Consider the following 15,999-nt stretch of genomic DNA (forward strand, 5'->3'; position numbering starts at 1 on the left):
GGTGAGTTCAGAGTCTGCCTATGCTGCCATCTTGACCTGAACATTTTTCATCTGAGGCACTATTCAAGGAGTCAGTACCACTGCTCCTAAGGAGGAAGCTTCAAAGATAATAAAGTTGCTTCAGAGGAAACATAAATCTTTCAATATGGGGCCTATAGTTCCTTTGTCCCCACTTTTAGAGTTTTACAGTTTCAGAGAAATTTTAGAAAATGTGAGTGAACTGTAGCAACTAAGGATATTAGGAACAAAGAATTAACAAAAGCACAAATTGTAGCAAATGAAATATAAAACTTTCATTTATGTGTAAGAGTTTCACTGTTGTCACATGCTCAGGTACCTCTTCCAAGTCCCCCTAAACCTTCAGAGAGTTTCCACAGTTCCTTTGATACCGATGGCCTTTTTCAGGGCACCTTTGACATCCTTGTTCCTGAGGGTATAAACCAGGGGGTTGAGTAAGGGAGTGACAAAAGTGTAAACAAGGGCAAACTGGCGGTCCTCATCCACTGAGGAGCGGGACTGGGGACGAAGGTAGACCAGGGCACAGAAGCCGTACTGCAGCAAGACCACAGTGAGGTGGGAGGAGCATGTGGAGAAGGCCCGGCGGCGGCCCTCAGCAGAATGGATGCGCAGGATGGCAGAGGTGATGAACACATAGGAGACAGAAATAAGGCTGAAGGGAACAGTCAGAACAAGAATACTCACAACATAGAGGACAGCCTGGTGCACGTGGATGTCAGCACAGGCCAGCTGCAAGACTGGAGGCACATCACAGAGGAAGTGGTTGATTTCCTGGTGGTGCCCACAGAAGGGCAGGGTGAAGATTAAGGATGTGAGCTGCAGGGAGAGGAAGAGGGCCAGGCCCAGGGCACTGGCCACCATCTGGATGCACAGCTTCTGGGTCATGATGAGGGTGTAGTGTAGTGGGTGGCAGATGGCCACATAACGATCATATGCCATGATTGCCAAGAGAAAACAGTCAGCAGCACCAAGTGTGAGAAAAAAGAACATTTGAGCTCCACAGCCAGCCAGTGGAATGGGCTTCTGGGCCCCTAAAATGTTAGAAAGCATCAAAGGCACCACAACGGTGGTGTAGCTGATTTCTATAAAGGACAAGTTGGACAGGAAGAAATACATTGCAGTGCGGAGGGAGGTGTGTGTGCACACCACCCAGATGATGGCTGTGTTGCCACAGAGGATCATCAAGTAGAGGAAGAGGAAGAGGAAGAAGAGGAGGACCTGAAATTCAGGGACAGTGGTGAATACACGGAACACAAATTCAGTGGGGCCAGATTGGTTGAGAACAGGGCTCCTAGAAAACATGTCTCCTGCAAAAGAAGAGAAAGTGCTGAAACTTTCTTTGCTGAGTAGTTTTATCGATTGAAGAAAATAAAAGATTGTAAGTTTTGTTTCTAATATGAGAATTACCTAATTGTCATCAAGATTGTAATAATAATAAAAGAAATGGAATAGTAGCCCTTAGAATTCTTCATATGTGTGTTCCTGAAAACAAAGAAATAGATTTCTAAAAAGTCTTTAAACATCAGTCTTTAACTCTAAGTTCACAGTTGCTAGTTCTTTGCTTTTGCAAAAGATTCATAGTTGTATAATTGTAGACATTTATTTTACAGATGAAACTTTGAATGATGGAATTCTTCATATTAATCTGGATGTTGTGGTTTTATAGAGGACTGAGCACACATCTTTATTCCAATGTTATCCTGACATATGCCACTTATATATTTTCCCTCATTAGAGTAGTTTCTGTAAGGCTTCAACTGTCAACCCAAACTTTAGGGTTCAAATGTACTGACTGGTAAAAACATTGGATGCATGGTAGGCAGAAACAAGAGTGGAGCTGGCTGAGATAACAAAAGATGATGAGGAAACTACACATCCATCGGAGGACAAAAAGAAAGAAAAACTAACCACTTTCCAAAAAGTCACCACTTTCTGGCAGATTTGGATGTAAAATATACTTTTTATGATACAAAAATTCAGGAGATGATGGATTACTACCCAAAGTATTTTAAGAAAAATAAATCATGATTAAGAGATCTTATGCCCAATCAAGTTGTCATCCATGTATAAAAATATCAAAAAGAATTTTTCAGATTTGCAAAGGATCTGGAATTGTATTGTCTACATCCATGCTGAAACAATAACTCAATAACTCAAATAACCAAGTTTGTTAAAAAATTAATCAAAATAGGGGCTGGCCCCATGGCCAAGTGGTTAAGGGCACGCGTTCCGCTGCAGGTGGCCCAGTGTTTCGTTGGTTCGAATCCTGGGCGTGGACATAGCACTGCTCATCAAACCACGCTGAGGCAGCATCCCACATGCCACAACTAGAAGGACCCACAACGAAGAATATATTACTATGTACTGGAGGCTTTTGGGAGAAAAAGGAAAAAATAAAATCTTTTAAAAAAATTAATCAAAATAAAAATTAAATGTTGAGTATTTTGTGATATAAAAGTAGTGAGAATTAAAGCATAGTAAGACACAGTTATGTCTAAATGATTATTTCAAATATCGTTTTATAAAGAACAGAAATTCAAATATAATTCTTGAGAAATTCATTATGAAAAATAATTTTTAATAGTAATCAGATCTAAATCTCAACTGATATAAAAATGTGAGAAGAGAGTAAGAGAAAGGAGAGAAAGGTAAAATTGTTTTAATTTCCTCAAACTATGTAAAAAACTATTCAGTATAAACCACATTATTATTTAGATGTGGATAATTAGAGAAAAGTTTATTCTTTTTATACGTAAACATTTAATATTAATTGCTTTGATATTAAGCTCAAATAGTATTTTTCCAAATATATAATATAAATACATACGATATATCTTTCCCAATGATTTAAGAGAAAAATGAAAGAATGAAGCTATAATTAAAAAAAAGAACAAAAATGAATGAGAAATTATATAGAACAAAAATCTTTAAAAAAATGTCGGAAGCAGGAAGAAACCTATCAATTAAGACAATATCATAAGTGGGCATGTATCACCTAGTAAAATATAAAGATGTTCAGATTGAGTTAGAAAACAAAGAGAGATTTTCAAGAGGCAAGAAGCATAGTGCTTTATAAAACCTATCACTCCTTTCATCCAAAATTTTTCTGGAAATGTTAAAATAGGAAATAAACCACAATGCCCAGTCGAAATAAGATGACAGACATCTGATCGTCCCTATGAAAACTCTAAGGCAGCCAACTGAGAAGTTGTTAGAACTAATAAGGAAATGTCTTAAGATGGTCAATAGTTAACTCTCTACTTAACCACCTTGTTCTCCTTTCCGTCTGTAAAATATACTGTGAGTGTCCACAGCATGCTGAAGTCTAGGTGAGTAGTCTTCATTACTGTACCTCTGAGCACTTAGATTCCCTCCAGTGGAAGTTTTTGCTTATCAAGTCAGTTTTGTTTGTTTCCAATTATGAATAAGCCAAGTATACTTGAAACTGTTAAAATTAATAAAATAGTGTATGAAATAATGAACTCCGAATGTGAAAAAGGATTTTTCCAATGCAAATCAATTTTAATGGTTTGGAAATATTTCATAAAAGTGAGTTGCAAACAAGTAATAATTTACTGATGAATTAGCTAAGATGGGCACAACTGCTGTGTATGTTTGAGGGAAAAAAATCATAAAAAGATTATGTAGCATGCATTTTTTTCAGAAATGTGTTTACATTTTCATTCCATGTTAGACATTGATATTGCAAATTGTTTACGATGATTTGTGAGTATGGTTCACATAAGGAAGACTTCAGTTTGCAATAGTCAGCCAACCAAAAGCATACACACGGAAAAGGCTTGGCATATATCAGAAGGCTGGGGGGGGGGGGGGGGATGTGCAATTATATGTTTTAAGTTAAATTAAGATTTTAAGGAATATGTATATTTTAAAACTAATTTCCTTGTAACTGTCCTTTTAATTAACTGATCAAGCATTGGCCCAAGTAGCTTTGGGTAAAAGGACTTTTACTTTACATAGAACAACAGCTTTTCTCCATACCAGCAATAACTACCTAGAACATTCTAATTCAAATAGCCATGCCAATATAAAATATCAATAAATGTAATGTAATCTTTTTCTTAAAGATCGGCCTTGAGCTAATATCTGTTGCCAATCTTTTTTCTTCTTCTTCTTCTCAAAGCCCCCCAGCACATAATTTTATATTCTAGTAATAGGTCCTCCTAGTTCTGCTACGTGGGACGCCGCCTCAGCATGGCTTGATGAGCCATGTTAGGTCGACACCTATGACCTGAACCCCTGAAACCCTGGGCCTCTGAAGTGGAGTGCGTGAACTTTACCCTTGGCCACAGGGCCAGCCCCATAATGTAATCTTAAGACAAATTTAAGGCATTGTTATAGGTTTTTCTAGGATGTGAAAACTCAATATTTTAAAAAATGGCATGTGTCTTAAAAATAATGCATCTAGTTGGTGCAAACCTGCTAAAAATCCCAAGAGAATTTCAGCGTGTGTTTGTGTCTCCATGTACTTCATAATGTGATTTTACAGTTTATTCGGAAGAATAACCAAGTAAGAATAAATAAATGTTCAAAAAACAACAAGGATGAGGTTTGCATTAAATATTAAATTGTAGCATAATTATATGTCGTAAAAATTATATCAATTCAAAAATAAGTTCAGGAATAGAGAGAGAATTCAATGAAACATAAAATACTCATGAATATCTGAGTCTGCAACATGTGATACAGTCAAGGCAGCATATCAGAGTGATTAAGAGCATGTTTTCTGCCATCAGACTGCTCAAGTTCAAAGTTATCTTGGACAGTTTACATAAAATCTCTATACTTCAATTTGCTCATTTATAACATAAGAATGTCAATAAATGCACTTTCTTTATAGGGTTTCTGTGATGATATAGTGAAAATTAATGAAAGGCGCTTAGTATAGTGCCCATCCCTATAAACATTCACTAAATGTTAGTGCTTACTATTTTTCAAATACCCATAGTATGTAATGATGGACTAATATTCATTTTGACATTAATTTTCTAATTTACCATATACTGAATTTATTTTGGATGGCCAAAAAGTTTACATTCTTAAAATCATAAAGGAATTAGAATTAATTAGAGCAAAACTAAGAACTCAACCCAGCAAGATTAGTTATTAGAGGTCGGGTCTACCCTATACTCTTGGATTCTCGGATTTTGCTCTTTTAATCTGTGTTGACTGCTTTGCAACTTAGTCAAGATGTTGCAAAGACCTACACAGAAAAGACAGTTTAGTTGGAACAATTCTGTTGGAGTGACTTACACAAACACTCAAACTCTGTCTGGATCTATATTTATAGGAGAGTGCAGGCAATCTCCTATGAAATGTGATTTGAGGAGCTTCAGAAAATCTCTACTGCCCCTTATAGGCCCCCTAAAGGCACTGACTGTGAAGGAAATTCTTGAGTTAATTATTCCTATGAGAAAGTGCACAAGCTTTAAGGTCCTTCCATTTATGTTTGAATCCTGCCTCTGCCACATGGCAGCTCTCTGGCCTTGGGAAATTCACTTAGTCAATAAGTAAACCTACAAATCTCAGTTACCTTAGCTGACAGTTTGCAGGGTTGGTGTGAATGTTAACAAAAATGTACACAGAATTGTGCTGTGTTGTGCCTACCTCTTTTGTTCCCCTAAACTTTTTTTTATTGTAAAATGCACATAACACAAAATTTACCATTTTAACCATTTTTAAATGTATAGCTCAATGATATTAAGTACCTTCATATTTTTGTGCAGCTATCATCACCATTATTTCCAGAAATCTTTTCATCTTGCAAAAGTGAAACTCTATACCATTAAACAAATCCCCATTTCCTCCTCCTTCCAGCCCCTGGAAACCGCCATTCTACCTTCTCTGTCTGTGATTTCGACTACTTTCTGTATCACATATAAGTAGAATCATACGGTGTTTGTCTCTTTGTGACTTACTTATTTCACTTAGTGTATCTAGTTTTTCATAGGGGTTCATCTCTTCCCAGTCCTCTACCCTCTGCAATTCCTTGAATACTATCTTGTCTTTCTTGAAATCATGGAAAGTCCTTCAGCCTGCATGACTTTTACTTCTTTTCTTCTTAGCTAATTTCTACAGGTTTCAGCTCAGCAATCAATTATCCAGGAAGCATTCCTGATTCTCACCGTCTGTGCACCTGTGGATAAGGTGCTTTTCCTATGAATTATTGTAGAATTGTGACTATTTCTCAGTTACAAGACTGTTATGCCTGAATCAGGCTAAGCACTGTCCAGCAGGCAAGGAAGCTAGCTAGCACTTATCAACCACCTGCTATATGCTGAAATCTTAGTCTCAGCTCCAGGGGAGAATATTAAAAACTTATTTTAAAAAGTGGTCATTGTCCTCAATCATGTAAGGGAGACCTGACATTTAACATAATTTGGGAAAAACTCTTCTAAGTGAGGATTTCCTATATAATCTTTTTAGAATACTAAAGCTGTAAAATGCTCCTCCCCCACATAGAAAGAAAGATACATAGATAAATAGATAGATAGATAGATAGATAGATAGATAGATAGATAGATAGACAGATAGATGCCAGATAGAAAGGTTTCTGAGTACCTTACCCAGAAGCATTTTTGCAGCTAATGTTTTTGCTACATAACTAATTGGCTATAAGGCAATTTTGCTGTAGAAGATAAAATAACTGGTTGACAGTTTGGTTTGACAGTTTGGTTTCAACTAGGAAATATATTGATAAAACTTACTGGAAGTGTGAAATAAGAGAGTGTAAAACCAGATTGCATATTATACTAGAAAATGATAATATATCAGTTTGCAAATCCTTTGGTGAGCCAGTTCTCTCTCCTACCCATCAAAACCAAAAGTTCACCTAGAGGTGGCTAGTCATTCACAACAGTCTTCAAGAGCATTAATTATTGATTCTTCAGCTAATTTAGATACAAAAATTTGTTCTCTAATGCCATCTTTACCAAATTTATCCTGCAATATTAGAAGTTGGAGGCAAAGAAAAAACAAAGCTTCTCTTCCTCTCCCCTTGCCCCACCAAAAAAGAAATGGTTATATAATTCCTGATGTGCATAAGTTTCTTGAAAATGGTGACAATGTTTTGCTATTTAATAGTGGAGAACATGATGTGGACAGAATTTTAGTATTTGCCACAGAATCTGGCTTAGATGATTTGGTGAAATATAGGGACTGGGCATGTGATGGAACGTTTAAATGCAGTCCAGATACGTAGTACGTGTTTCATTAGGTTCTTTTTAATGTCTCTCTTTTATTTACTTTTTAAATTATTTGTCTTTTATGGCAAAATTGTCTTATGGCCAATTCATTATGTGGTGAAAATGTTTGAGGCAAAAATACTTGTGGCAAAGATGTTTAAGGCAAAGATATTTATGGACAAAATACCAAGCATGAATATATATATATATACACACATATGTTCATAAATAGATATATTCATAGACACATAGATGTAGGCATACATAGTCAAGCACATTTGGGAAACATTAAATATTCATTTTGCGTGTGTGTGTGTGTGTGAGGAATATTGACCCTCAGCTAACATCTGTTGCCAGTCTTCCTCCACTTTGTATGTGGGTCACTGTCACAGCAAGGCTTGATAAGTGGTATAGGTCTATACCCGGGGTCCAAACCTGCAAACCCCAGGCCGTTGAAGTGGAGCATGGGAACTTAACCACTACACAACCAGGCTGGTCCCTAAATATTCACTTTTTGATTCACAATGGAGATTAAAAGACTCTGAGACTCTGAGAATTAAAAGACTCTGAGAATCCCGATATGAAGAAGTATGTATAAATTTAACTTTTCAAAATTTTTCATGAAACTCTAGGGTTCATGAAAGCCTCCTTAGATGCCTTGGAAAACATATTCAAATATACTAATAATGGCTTATGTCATAATGTGCAGGTGCTCATCTAAGCTCTCCACAGGTATTAGTCCAGTTGCACCTCCTAACTAAATCATGGGGCAGATAACATTTTCTGTCTATTTTACAGATAAGGAACTGAGGTCCCAAAAGTAACTAGTCTGAGATTAAACAGCTAGTCAGTGGTGGAGTCATAATTCAAGCTCAAGCATTTTGGATCTAGAAAAGAAAGACCTACGTTTGGGCCCTGGCTTGACTACTACCTAGTTATATGATGTTGGACAAACCACATCTAAGCCTCATTTTCCTCATCTGGGAAATATGGATAACCACACTCAATCTAAAAAGTCATGTGATTTATTCAACCCTTCTTGCACGTACTTGAAAATTCTCCCTACACTCTAAAGTAAGAATTGGAAAACTTTTTCTATAAAGATCAGATAGGAAACATTTTAGGCATTGTAGGCCACTTTGGTTCTTTGTATATTGTGTATCTTCCTCTCCCCCTCCCTTCTTTTCTCCCTGTCTCCCTTCCTCTTCCTTCTTGCCTCTCCTCCTTCCTCCAGTTGCCCCTCCCCCTTCTCTTTCTCACTTCTGCCCTCCCTTCCCCACTCTCTTTCTTTCATTCTTTTCTCTTAAAGTATAAAATACATTCTTAGTTCAAGGGCTGCACAAAAAGAGACTGAATTTGGTCTGTAGGTCTAGTTTCCCTACTCTCGCTCTAAAGTATTATACACAGTAATTTAAGATCAATAAGGAAAAAGAATAGCCAATTTATTTTTAAAAAGTAAAGTCTCTGAAGATGTTTCCTTACCTCTTTCAATTCGCTGTGTTCCATCAGCCATCAAAGTTCGTTCAGAAAGGCAAAAATTTTGTTTTTCTGAAGTACTAATAGTTCCTGCCATAGATGATTAAGTGAGCTCTCCCAGAATGCTTTTTGACTCTATGTATCCTATTCTTTAAGGATGAAATGAAATAAGGCTACATGGGCTCCAGATGAGTAGAATCCCCTAGAAATGAAAAGTGACCAGTAGGTGATGTTCTCATAGTATCTCGATGTAGATGGGAAAGAGTGTGCTGGTGTTCAGGAAAAGAGTCTGCTTTTAGAAAGCTGTCCTTGGGATAGGGTAAGATAAAGATACAAGGAGAGTAGGGACATTATGGAAATATCCTCAGCCAGAGTCCTACGTGGGAGGACCAGACTCCTCTTCTGCATTATTTTCTTTACTCAGAGGCCTTTCTCGCCTGATTTAGCCAGATAAGTTAGTGCCTTATAGGATGTCTTAAAATAATGGGTCCCAGAGAGGAGGAATTTCCCCAGTGGTCTTTCTTAAACCAAATTCAACTAAAAAACAATTTGGAGGAAGATTCCTGGGTTGATCAACTGTGAAAAAGTTATTAGGCAACTTTTCACAAGATGATCACAGACAACTGCTCTCTGGGAACTATAGGATGGTGTCCACATTCCTACCAACAGGAACCTATGGATGGATTCTAGCAAATCCAATCAATGGGAAATATTCATGCCAGGTCAAGGCTTTCAGAGGTGTAAAGTGCATTGAAATGATCCTAGCCTGGGCAATTAGGAATGCAAATTTTAGGTTGAGCTTTGTCACTTAAATGCTAAGTTACCTCTGGCAAATTTTGAAGATTTATTTATTTATTTGTTATTTGTTTTTTACTGTTTTTAATTTTTTTCTTGTGAGGAAGATTTGTCCTGAGTTAATATCTGTTGCTAATCCTCTTTTTTTTTTTTTTGCTTGAGGAAGATTAGCCCTGCACTAACATCTCCCCCTACTTTGCAGATGGGCTGCCTCCACAGCATGGCTGATGAGTGGAGTAGGCCTGTATCTGGGATCTTATCCTGTGAACCTGGGATGGCCTAAGTGGAGGGCATGGAACTTTAACTGCTCAGCCATGGGGTTGGCCTTCTGAAGATTTTTATATTTGAGTTTCCTCATCTATACTATGAGTGGTTAGACTAGATGATGTTCATGATCCCTTCTAACCTCAGAACTCTATGATTTCTACTTCTCTCTCAAGAAATAGAAAATATATTAGAGAATTGCATCCCATACATCACTTTTAGCTTTCTCCTTTCCCCTGTCAATCGTATTTATATTTCTCTCTGTTATGCCCTGCCTCCTTCCTGTGCTGATAACTATAATTTTAACTCTCCCAGCCAGGTTGCTCTATTTGCTCCTCCTTAGTTACCTCTTTTCAATTTCATGTACCATTTTCCCCCTGATACTGCTAACAGAATATCCATTTTCTCCTCTCCTTCTAATCCTGTAACTCCTTGCAAACCTTCCACCTAAGTTCGGGTTATGATAGATTTTCCTGTCCTGGGAAACATATTAAAAAAAAAACGCACATGAACTTGAATATTTTTGTTACAATAGTCAATCAAGAGAGTCTTCCTCTGATTTAGGGATAATATAGATGACTCATATATGAATCAAGTTCATGTAGAGGTTAACCAAGAACACATTCTCTCTTCTTGTCATTCATTGAAACACAGTTTCTTTAATATCCTAGAATATCCATAACACTTTTTTTTTTTGGTGAGGAAGATTGGCCCTGAGCTAGCATCTGTGCCAATCTTCCTCTATTTTGCATGTAAGAGGCCACCACAGCATGGTTTGATGAGTGGTATGTAGGTCCATGCCTGGGATCCCAACCTGTGAACCCTGGACCACCTAAGCAGAGCATGTGAACTTAACCACTATGCCACCAGGTTGGCCCCTCCATAACGCTTTTAAAACAACATAATTAATTATGTTCATCAGCAGTTATAAGGACCAAACTATCTTGTTTGGTAGTGTAAAATCTACCTGGTTGTAAGGGATCTATACAAAAATAGTCCAGAATGTGTAGTATTTATGATAAACCAAGCATTCATTGTTAGGTCTCTAGATAAATTTTGAACCATGACAATAGAGGAAATCCCCTAGGAAGTGAGTAGTAAAGCAAAGGGGAGGTCCAGGGACTAAGCTGTGGGCCATACCAACATTTCAGGTTTGGGAAGATGTTGAGGGTGAAGTAAGTGAGATGAGCAGGTTTTAAGATAAGATAAAAAGCAAGAGTATATTGATGTAAATATCATTATATAGTAACAATTCTCAAATATGTAGCTTTGCCCCAAATCTGTCTCCTGAAATTTGGAAATGCATATCACCTTCTTCCTCCAATCTCCGTGTCTAATTTTAATTTGGTATGTCAGTTAGCACTTGATTTTCCTTACTAACGTTCTCCTCTTGCCATTTCTCCCCTCTGACATGAGTGACAATTCCTTGCATGAGTCACCTTTCTTTTCCACCTCTACACCCACACCATCAGCAAATCCTTTCAGCTCCACATTCCCAAAGGATCCAGAATGTGACTTTCTCCTACGTCCACCTCTACAGCTCTCATCCAGGCTACCATCATCTATCTGTAGCTTGGATTTCTGCAGCTTTTTCTTTGTTTTCATTTGTTTTCTAACTTATTATTTTAATTTATTTCTTATTGCAGTAACATTGGTTTATAATATTATATAAATTTCAGGTGTACATCATAATATATTTTGAATTCTGTGTAGAGTACATTATGTTCACCACCCAAAGACTAATTACAATCCATCACCACGCACATGTACCTAATCACCCCTTACACCCTCCTCCCTTCTCCCTTCCCCTCTGGTAACCACTAATCCAATCTCTGTCTCAATGTGTTTGTTTGTTGTTATTTTTCTCTTCTACTTATGAGTGAGATCATATGGTATTTGATTTTCTTCTTCTGACTTATTTCACTTAGCATAATACTCTCAAGTTCCATCCGTGTTGTCACAAATGGCTGGGTTTCAGCATTTCTTATGGCTGAATAGTATTCCATTGTGTATATATACCACATCTGCTTTACCCATTCGTCCCTCAATGGGCACCTAGGTTGCTTCCAATTCTTGGTTATTGTGAACAATGCTGTGATGAACATAGGGGTGCATGTATCTTTCTGCATTTGTGTTTTCAAGTTCTTTGGATAAATATCCAGCAGTGGAAAAGCTGGATCATATGGTAATTTTAGTCTTAACTTTTTGAGGAAACTCCATACTGTTTTCCATTGTGGCTACACCAGTTTGCACTCCCACCAGCAGAGTATGAGGATTCCCTTCTCTCCAAATCCTCTCCAACACTTATTGTTTCCTGTCTTGTTACTTACAGCCCTTCTGACTGGAGTGAGGTGATATCTCATTGTAGCTTTGATTTGCATTTCCCTGATAGTTAATGATGTTGAACATCTTTTCATGTGCCTGTTGGCCATCTGTATATCTTCTTGGGAGAAATCTCTGTTCAGACCTTCTGCCAATTTTTTAATTGGGTTGTTAGCTTTTTTGTTGTTGAGATGTTTGAGTTCTTTGTATATTTTGGACATTAACCCCTTATCAGATATATGGTTTGCAAATATCTTCTTCCAACTGTTAGATTGTCTTTTCATTTTGTTGATGGTTTCCTTTGCAGTGCAGAAGCTTTTTAGTTTGACGTAGTCCCATTTATTTATTTTTTCTATTGTTTCCCTTTCCCAGTCAGACACGGTATTTGAAAAAATGCTGCTAAGACCGATGTCAAAGAGCATCCTGCCTATGTTCTCTTCTTCGAGTTTCATATCTTACATTCAAGTCTTTAATCCATTTTGAGTTGATTTTTGTGCATCTGCAGCCTTTTTTATCCGGGTTCTTAGCTTCCACTCTCTCCTCTTATAGTCTTTGCTCTTTCCTTTTTATGCACACATTTTCTTATTTATAATTTCTAAAGCTAAACTGATTGCTTTTCACATATTGCTTTTATTTGCTGCATGTCTGTTTTTATGATAATACCATACTGTTTTGATTACTGCGGCTTTGTAATGTACATATAGATAATAAAGATATAAGCATTGGGCTTAGATAGTGAAAAGGAACATGGTATGTACTTCCATGGGATGAGGGAAGAGGGGACATTGTGGGGTGATCTGAGAGATGTCCTTTCTTTAGGCACAAAGAATGAAGAAACCTTGCATCCTATAATTAACCATTGGGGCCAACTTTGTGCTGACTCATTTATGCAATCTCAGTTCATTCATTCATTTATTTATTCACTCATGTAATCATCCAGTCACATATTTCCTCATTCATTCATCTAATGTCTCATTGAATGAGCATTTAATGATTCCCATAAAAAGACAAGTCTGCTGAGGATGAGAGGGCTGATGTATGAGCTACTACCAGTCTTCAAGAGTGTACAATTCCCATTAGATTTCAGTTCCAGAGATCACTTTTTAACTTGTAGAAAGCTACATCTTGGCCTAATTAAATCCCTCTGAGTGACCAAGGATATTACTTTAGTTCCCTGTAGCCCAGGTTAAGATTTCCCCTCACTGTTGATCTCAAGTTCAATGTCCGATTAGAATCAAAGTCACAGTTAGTAATTTGAAGAAGAGCTTTAGCTCATTCTGCTATTCCTAATGCTTCTGTCTTAGGTCATTTGGGCTGCTAACAAAATATTATAGATTTGGTATTTATGTTGTTATAAACAGCATAAATTTATTTCTCACAGTTCTGGAGTCTGAAAAGCCCAAGATCAAGGTGCTGAAAGCTTCAGTGTCTGGTCAGAGCCTACTTCTTGGTTAAAAGATGGCCATTTTTTTGCTGTGTCTTCAGATGGTGTAAGGGGCAAGGGAGCTCTCTTGGATGTCTTTTATAAGAGCAATAATTCCATTTACCAGATATTGAATCTGTCTCTTCCTAAAGGCCCCACCTCCTACTACCACCACATTGGGCATTAAGATTTAAAATGTGAAATCTGGGGGCACATAAACATTGTATCTAAGATGCTTCCATTCCAAAAAATAATCCAGACAGAAATTTTTAGTCGTATAAATTCATTATTCACTTTTATCAAAAAGTTACAGAAGCCTGTTTGACAGGATATGGGTGAATTGTTACATTACTCTGTTTCTGTCCAACACAGGGTGTTAGATGTGGTTAAATCGTGTCTGAACTTGCCTGCTGTAGGTTCCACAACTATGTGACTAATACTCCACATCAACCCACCAAGACTTAAAGGTCAGGGCATAGAGATCTTTTCATAATGCATTCATAGTTTACTGTTCTTTTCCTATTTATTCTCAAGTAGGCAATGGGACATTGGGATTTGGTGAAGGTGAGCACATCAGATTTTAAGGTTTGTGGTCTCCAACTTGACTTAAGTGGATGCCACTGGCACATGAAAATTTTACAGCTAAACTTCTTTATCCAAGTGAAACTTCTCATTAAGTAACATAAAGCTTCTAGAAAAAAAGGATGGCAAATCTTTCCAGATAACAATGGCTTCATTGTTAGTAGTACCAATGCATGGACAGAATGCAAGGGCTCTAATCCTCTTTATATTTCTCCAAAGATCTCAAAAACCTATGTTACTTAATACGTTCCTAGTTAGAGCTGTGATAAGGTGATAGGGATTTGGGGAGTTTTCAGAATATCAACACTGAAGGAGATTTATACAGTTTCAAGGAAGATTCTAGAACAATATTTATCTGATTTTTTCATGTCTCTTTCAGTCCTTCTAATGCTTTAGTTACGGATAATTGTGTTATCTTGAGAAGATTAGTGGCTCTTTTTGAAAAAGAATTTCTTTAATCTTAATATCCTTTATGTCCACTAGAGTACGTTATGGTGGTAAACTATTGTTAGCTGAAATAAACTGGAAAGGATTTGCTTTGGAGTCCTGAAGACTTGGGTTCAAAATTCTCATCTTGCCACCATCTACCCCTGTCTGAGCCTGCGTTTCTTCTTCTCTGTATGGTTGATCCTCTCAGAGTTAGTGTGGGACCTGATTGAGATAGCATATGCACATAATTGAGCAGGCTCTAGATGCTAAATTAATATTATCTTTTTAGTCTCAATTTCTTCTACATATCAGGCTCTGGGGAAGAGACTGCATTTTACAACCTCCTGGTGCCCAGGTCTTATCCCGAGATCTATTAAATTATACTCTCTTGAGGTGAGATCCAGGCAGCAGTATTTTAAAAATCTGGCACAAATTATTTTAACGTGCAGCCAAGGCTGAGAACTACTGCTCTGGGCTAGTGTTTCTGGTTGCTTGAGTCCAGTGGTTTTCAAACTTGAGCATGTTTCAGAATCACCAGGAGGGCAGGTTAAAACATAGATAGCTTGGCTCTGCCCCTAGAGTTTCTGATACTGTAGGTCTGTGGTGGGCTTCCTACAATTGGCATTTCTAAAAAGTTACAGGTGATGCTGATGCTGCTACTTTGGTAATGATGCTTTTGAACCACTGCTCTAGGGAAACAGTTCTGAAAGTGTGATCTTCACAGCAACCTCATCTGAAATACAGGGGAAGCTTGTTAAGAATGCAGGCAGTCCTCCTTATCCAGACTTTCTTATATGAACTTTATCTATTAGAAATCAGGTAAGGGATAAGTACAGATATGTATTTTTGTTCTCTAAACTGTGTTTTTCTCCAAGAAATTCAGGAACTAAATAGGTTTATCTTATATAGTATACCTCACTTTCCAAACTCACCGCTGGCATTCTTGCTATCTAAGCTCAGGATCTAGGTATATGTGGCTAATAAGGGATAACACTGCAGATTTGTGGGCTCCACTAGAGATATACTAAATTAGATTATTCGTAATTAGATTGTGAGATTCTACATTTCAATAGTCTCTCAAGGTCATTCTTAGGAGCATGAATGTCTGAGAAGTATGCCTCTATGCTATGTGCAAGAATCCTGAAGTTTTTTAGAATTCTAGTAACCGAAAGTGTAATTGTAGTGTCATACACCCATGAGATTTACCTACAAAGCACTTTAGGCTAAAAGAGTGATGTAGTGTGGGATTCTATAGCATCTAGGGTGGTAATCTTGATCTTAAGATAGAAGTAACATCTTCTTTCGAGAAAAGGACATCCAAAATTTCTCCTATGAAGTGATAGTCTCAAAACATGAATAGAACCAGTCTCACTGGGGAGGGAACTGCTCAAAGAAATTGAAAAAAGAATGAATTAAAGTTCAAAACATATTTTTAGACACTAGAAGTGCAATACAAGTTTCATATGGTTTACATGTTATTTCTAA

At 37.2% G+C, this 15,999-nt stretch overlaps 1 protein-coding gene across 1 annotated transcript; it reads right to left on the reverse strand.

The window, feature by feature from the left end:
- Positions 1-360: 360 nt before the first annotated feature.
- Positions 361-1,320, reverse strand: LOC103560512 (olfactory receptor 10Q1-like). The gene has a single exon (XM_008534640.2). The coding sequence runs from the start codon at positions 1,318-1,320 to the stop codon at positions 361-363; it is 960 nt and encodes a 319-aa protein (XP_008532862.2).
- Between the last annotated feature and the right edge of the window lie 14,679 nt (positions 1,321-15,999).

The sequence above is a fragment of the Equus przewalskii genome, chromosome 11 (genome assembly GCF_037783145.1).
Source record: "Equus przewalskii isolate Varuska chromosome 11, EquPr2, whole genome shotgun sequence".
Classification (NCBI taxonomy): Eukaryota; Metazoa; Chordata; class Mammalia; order Perissodactyla; family Equidae; genus Equus; species Equus przewalskii.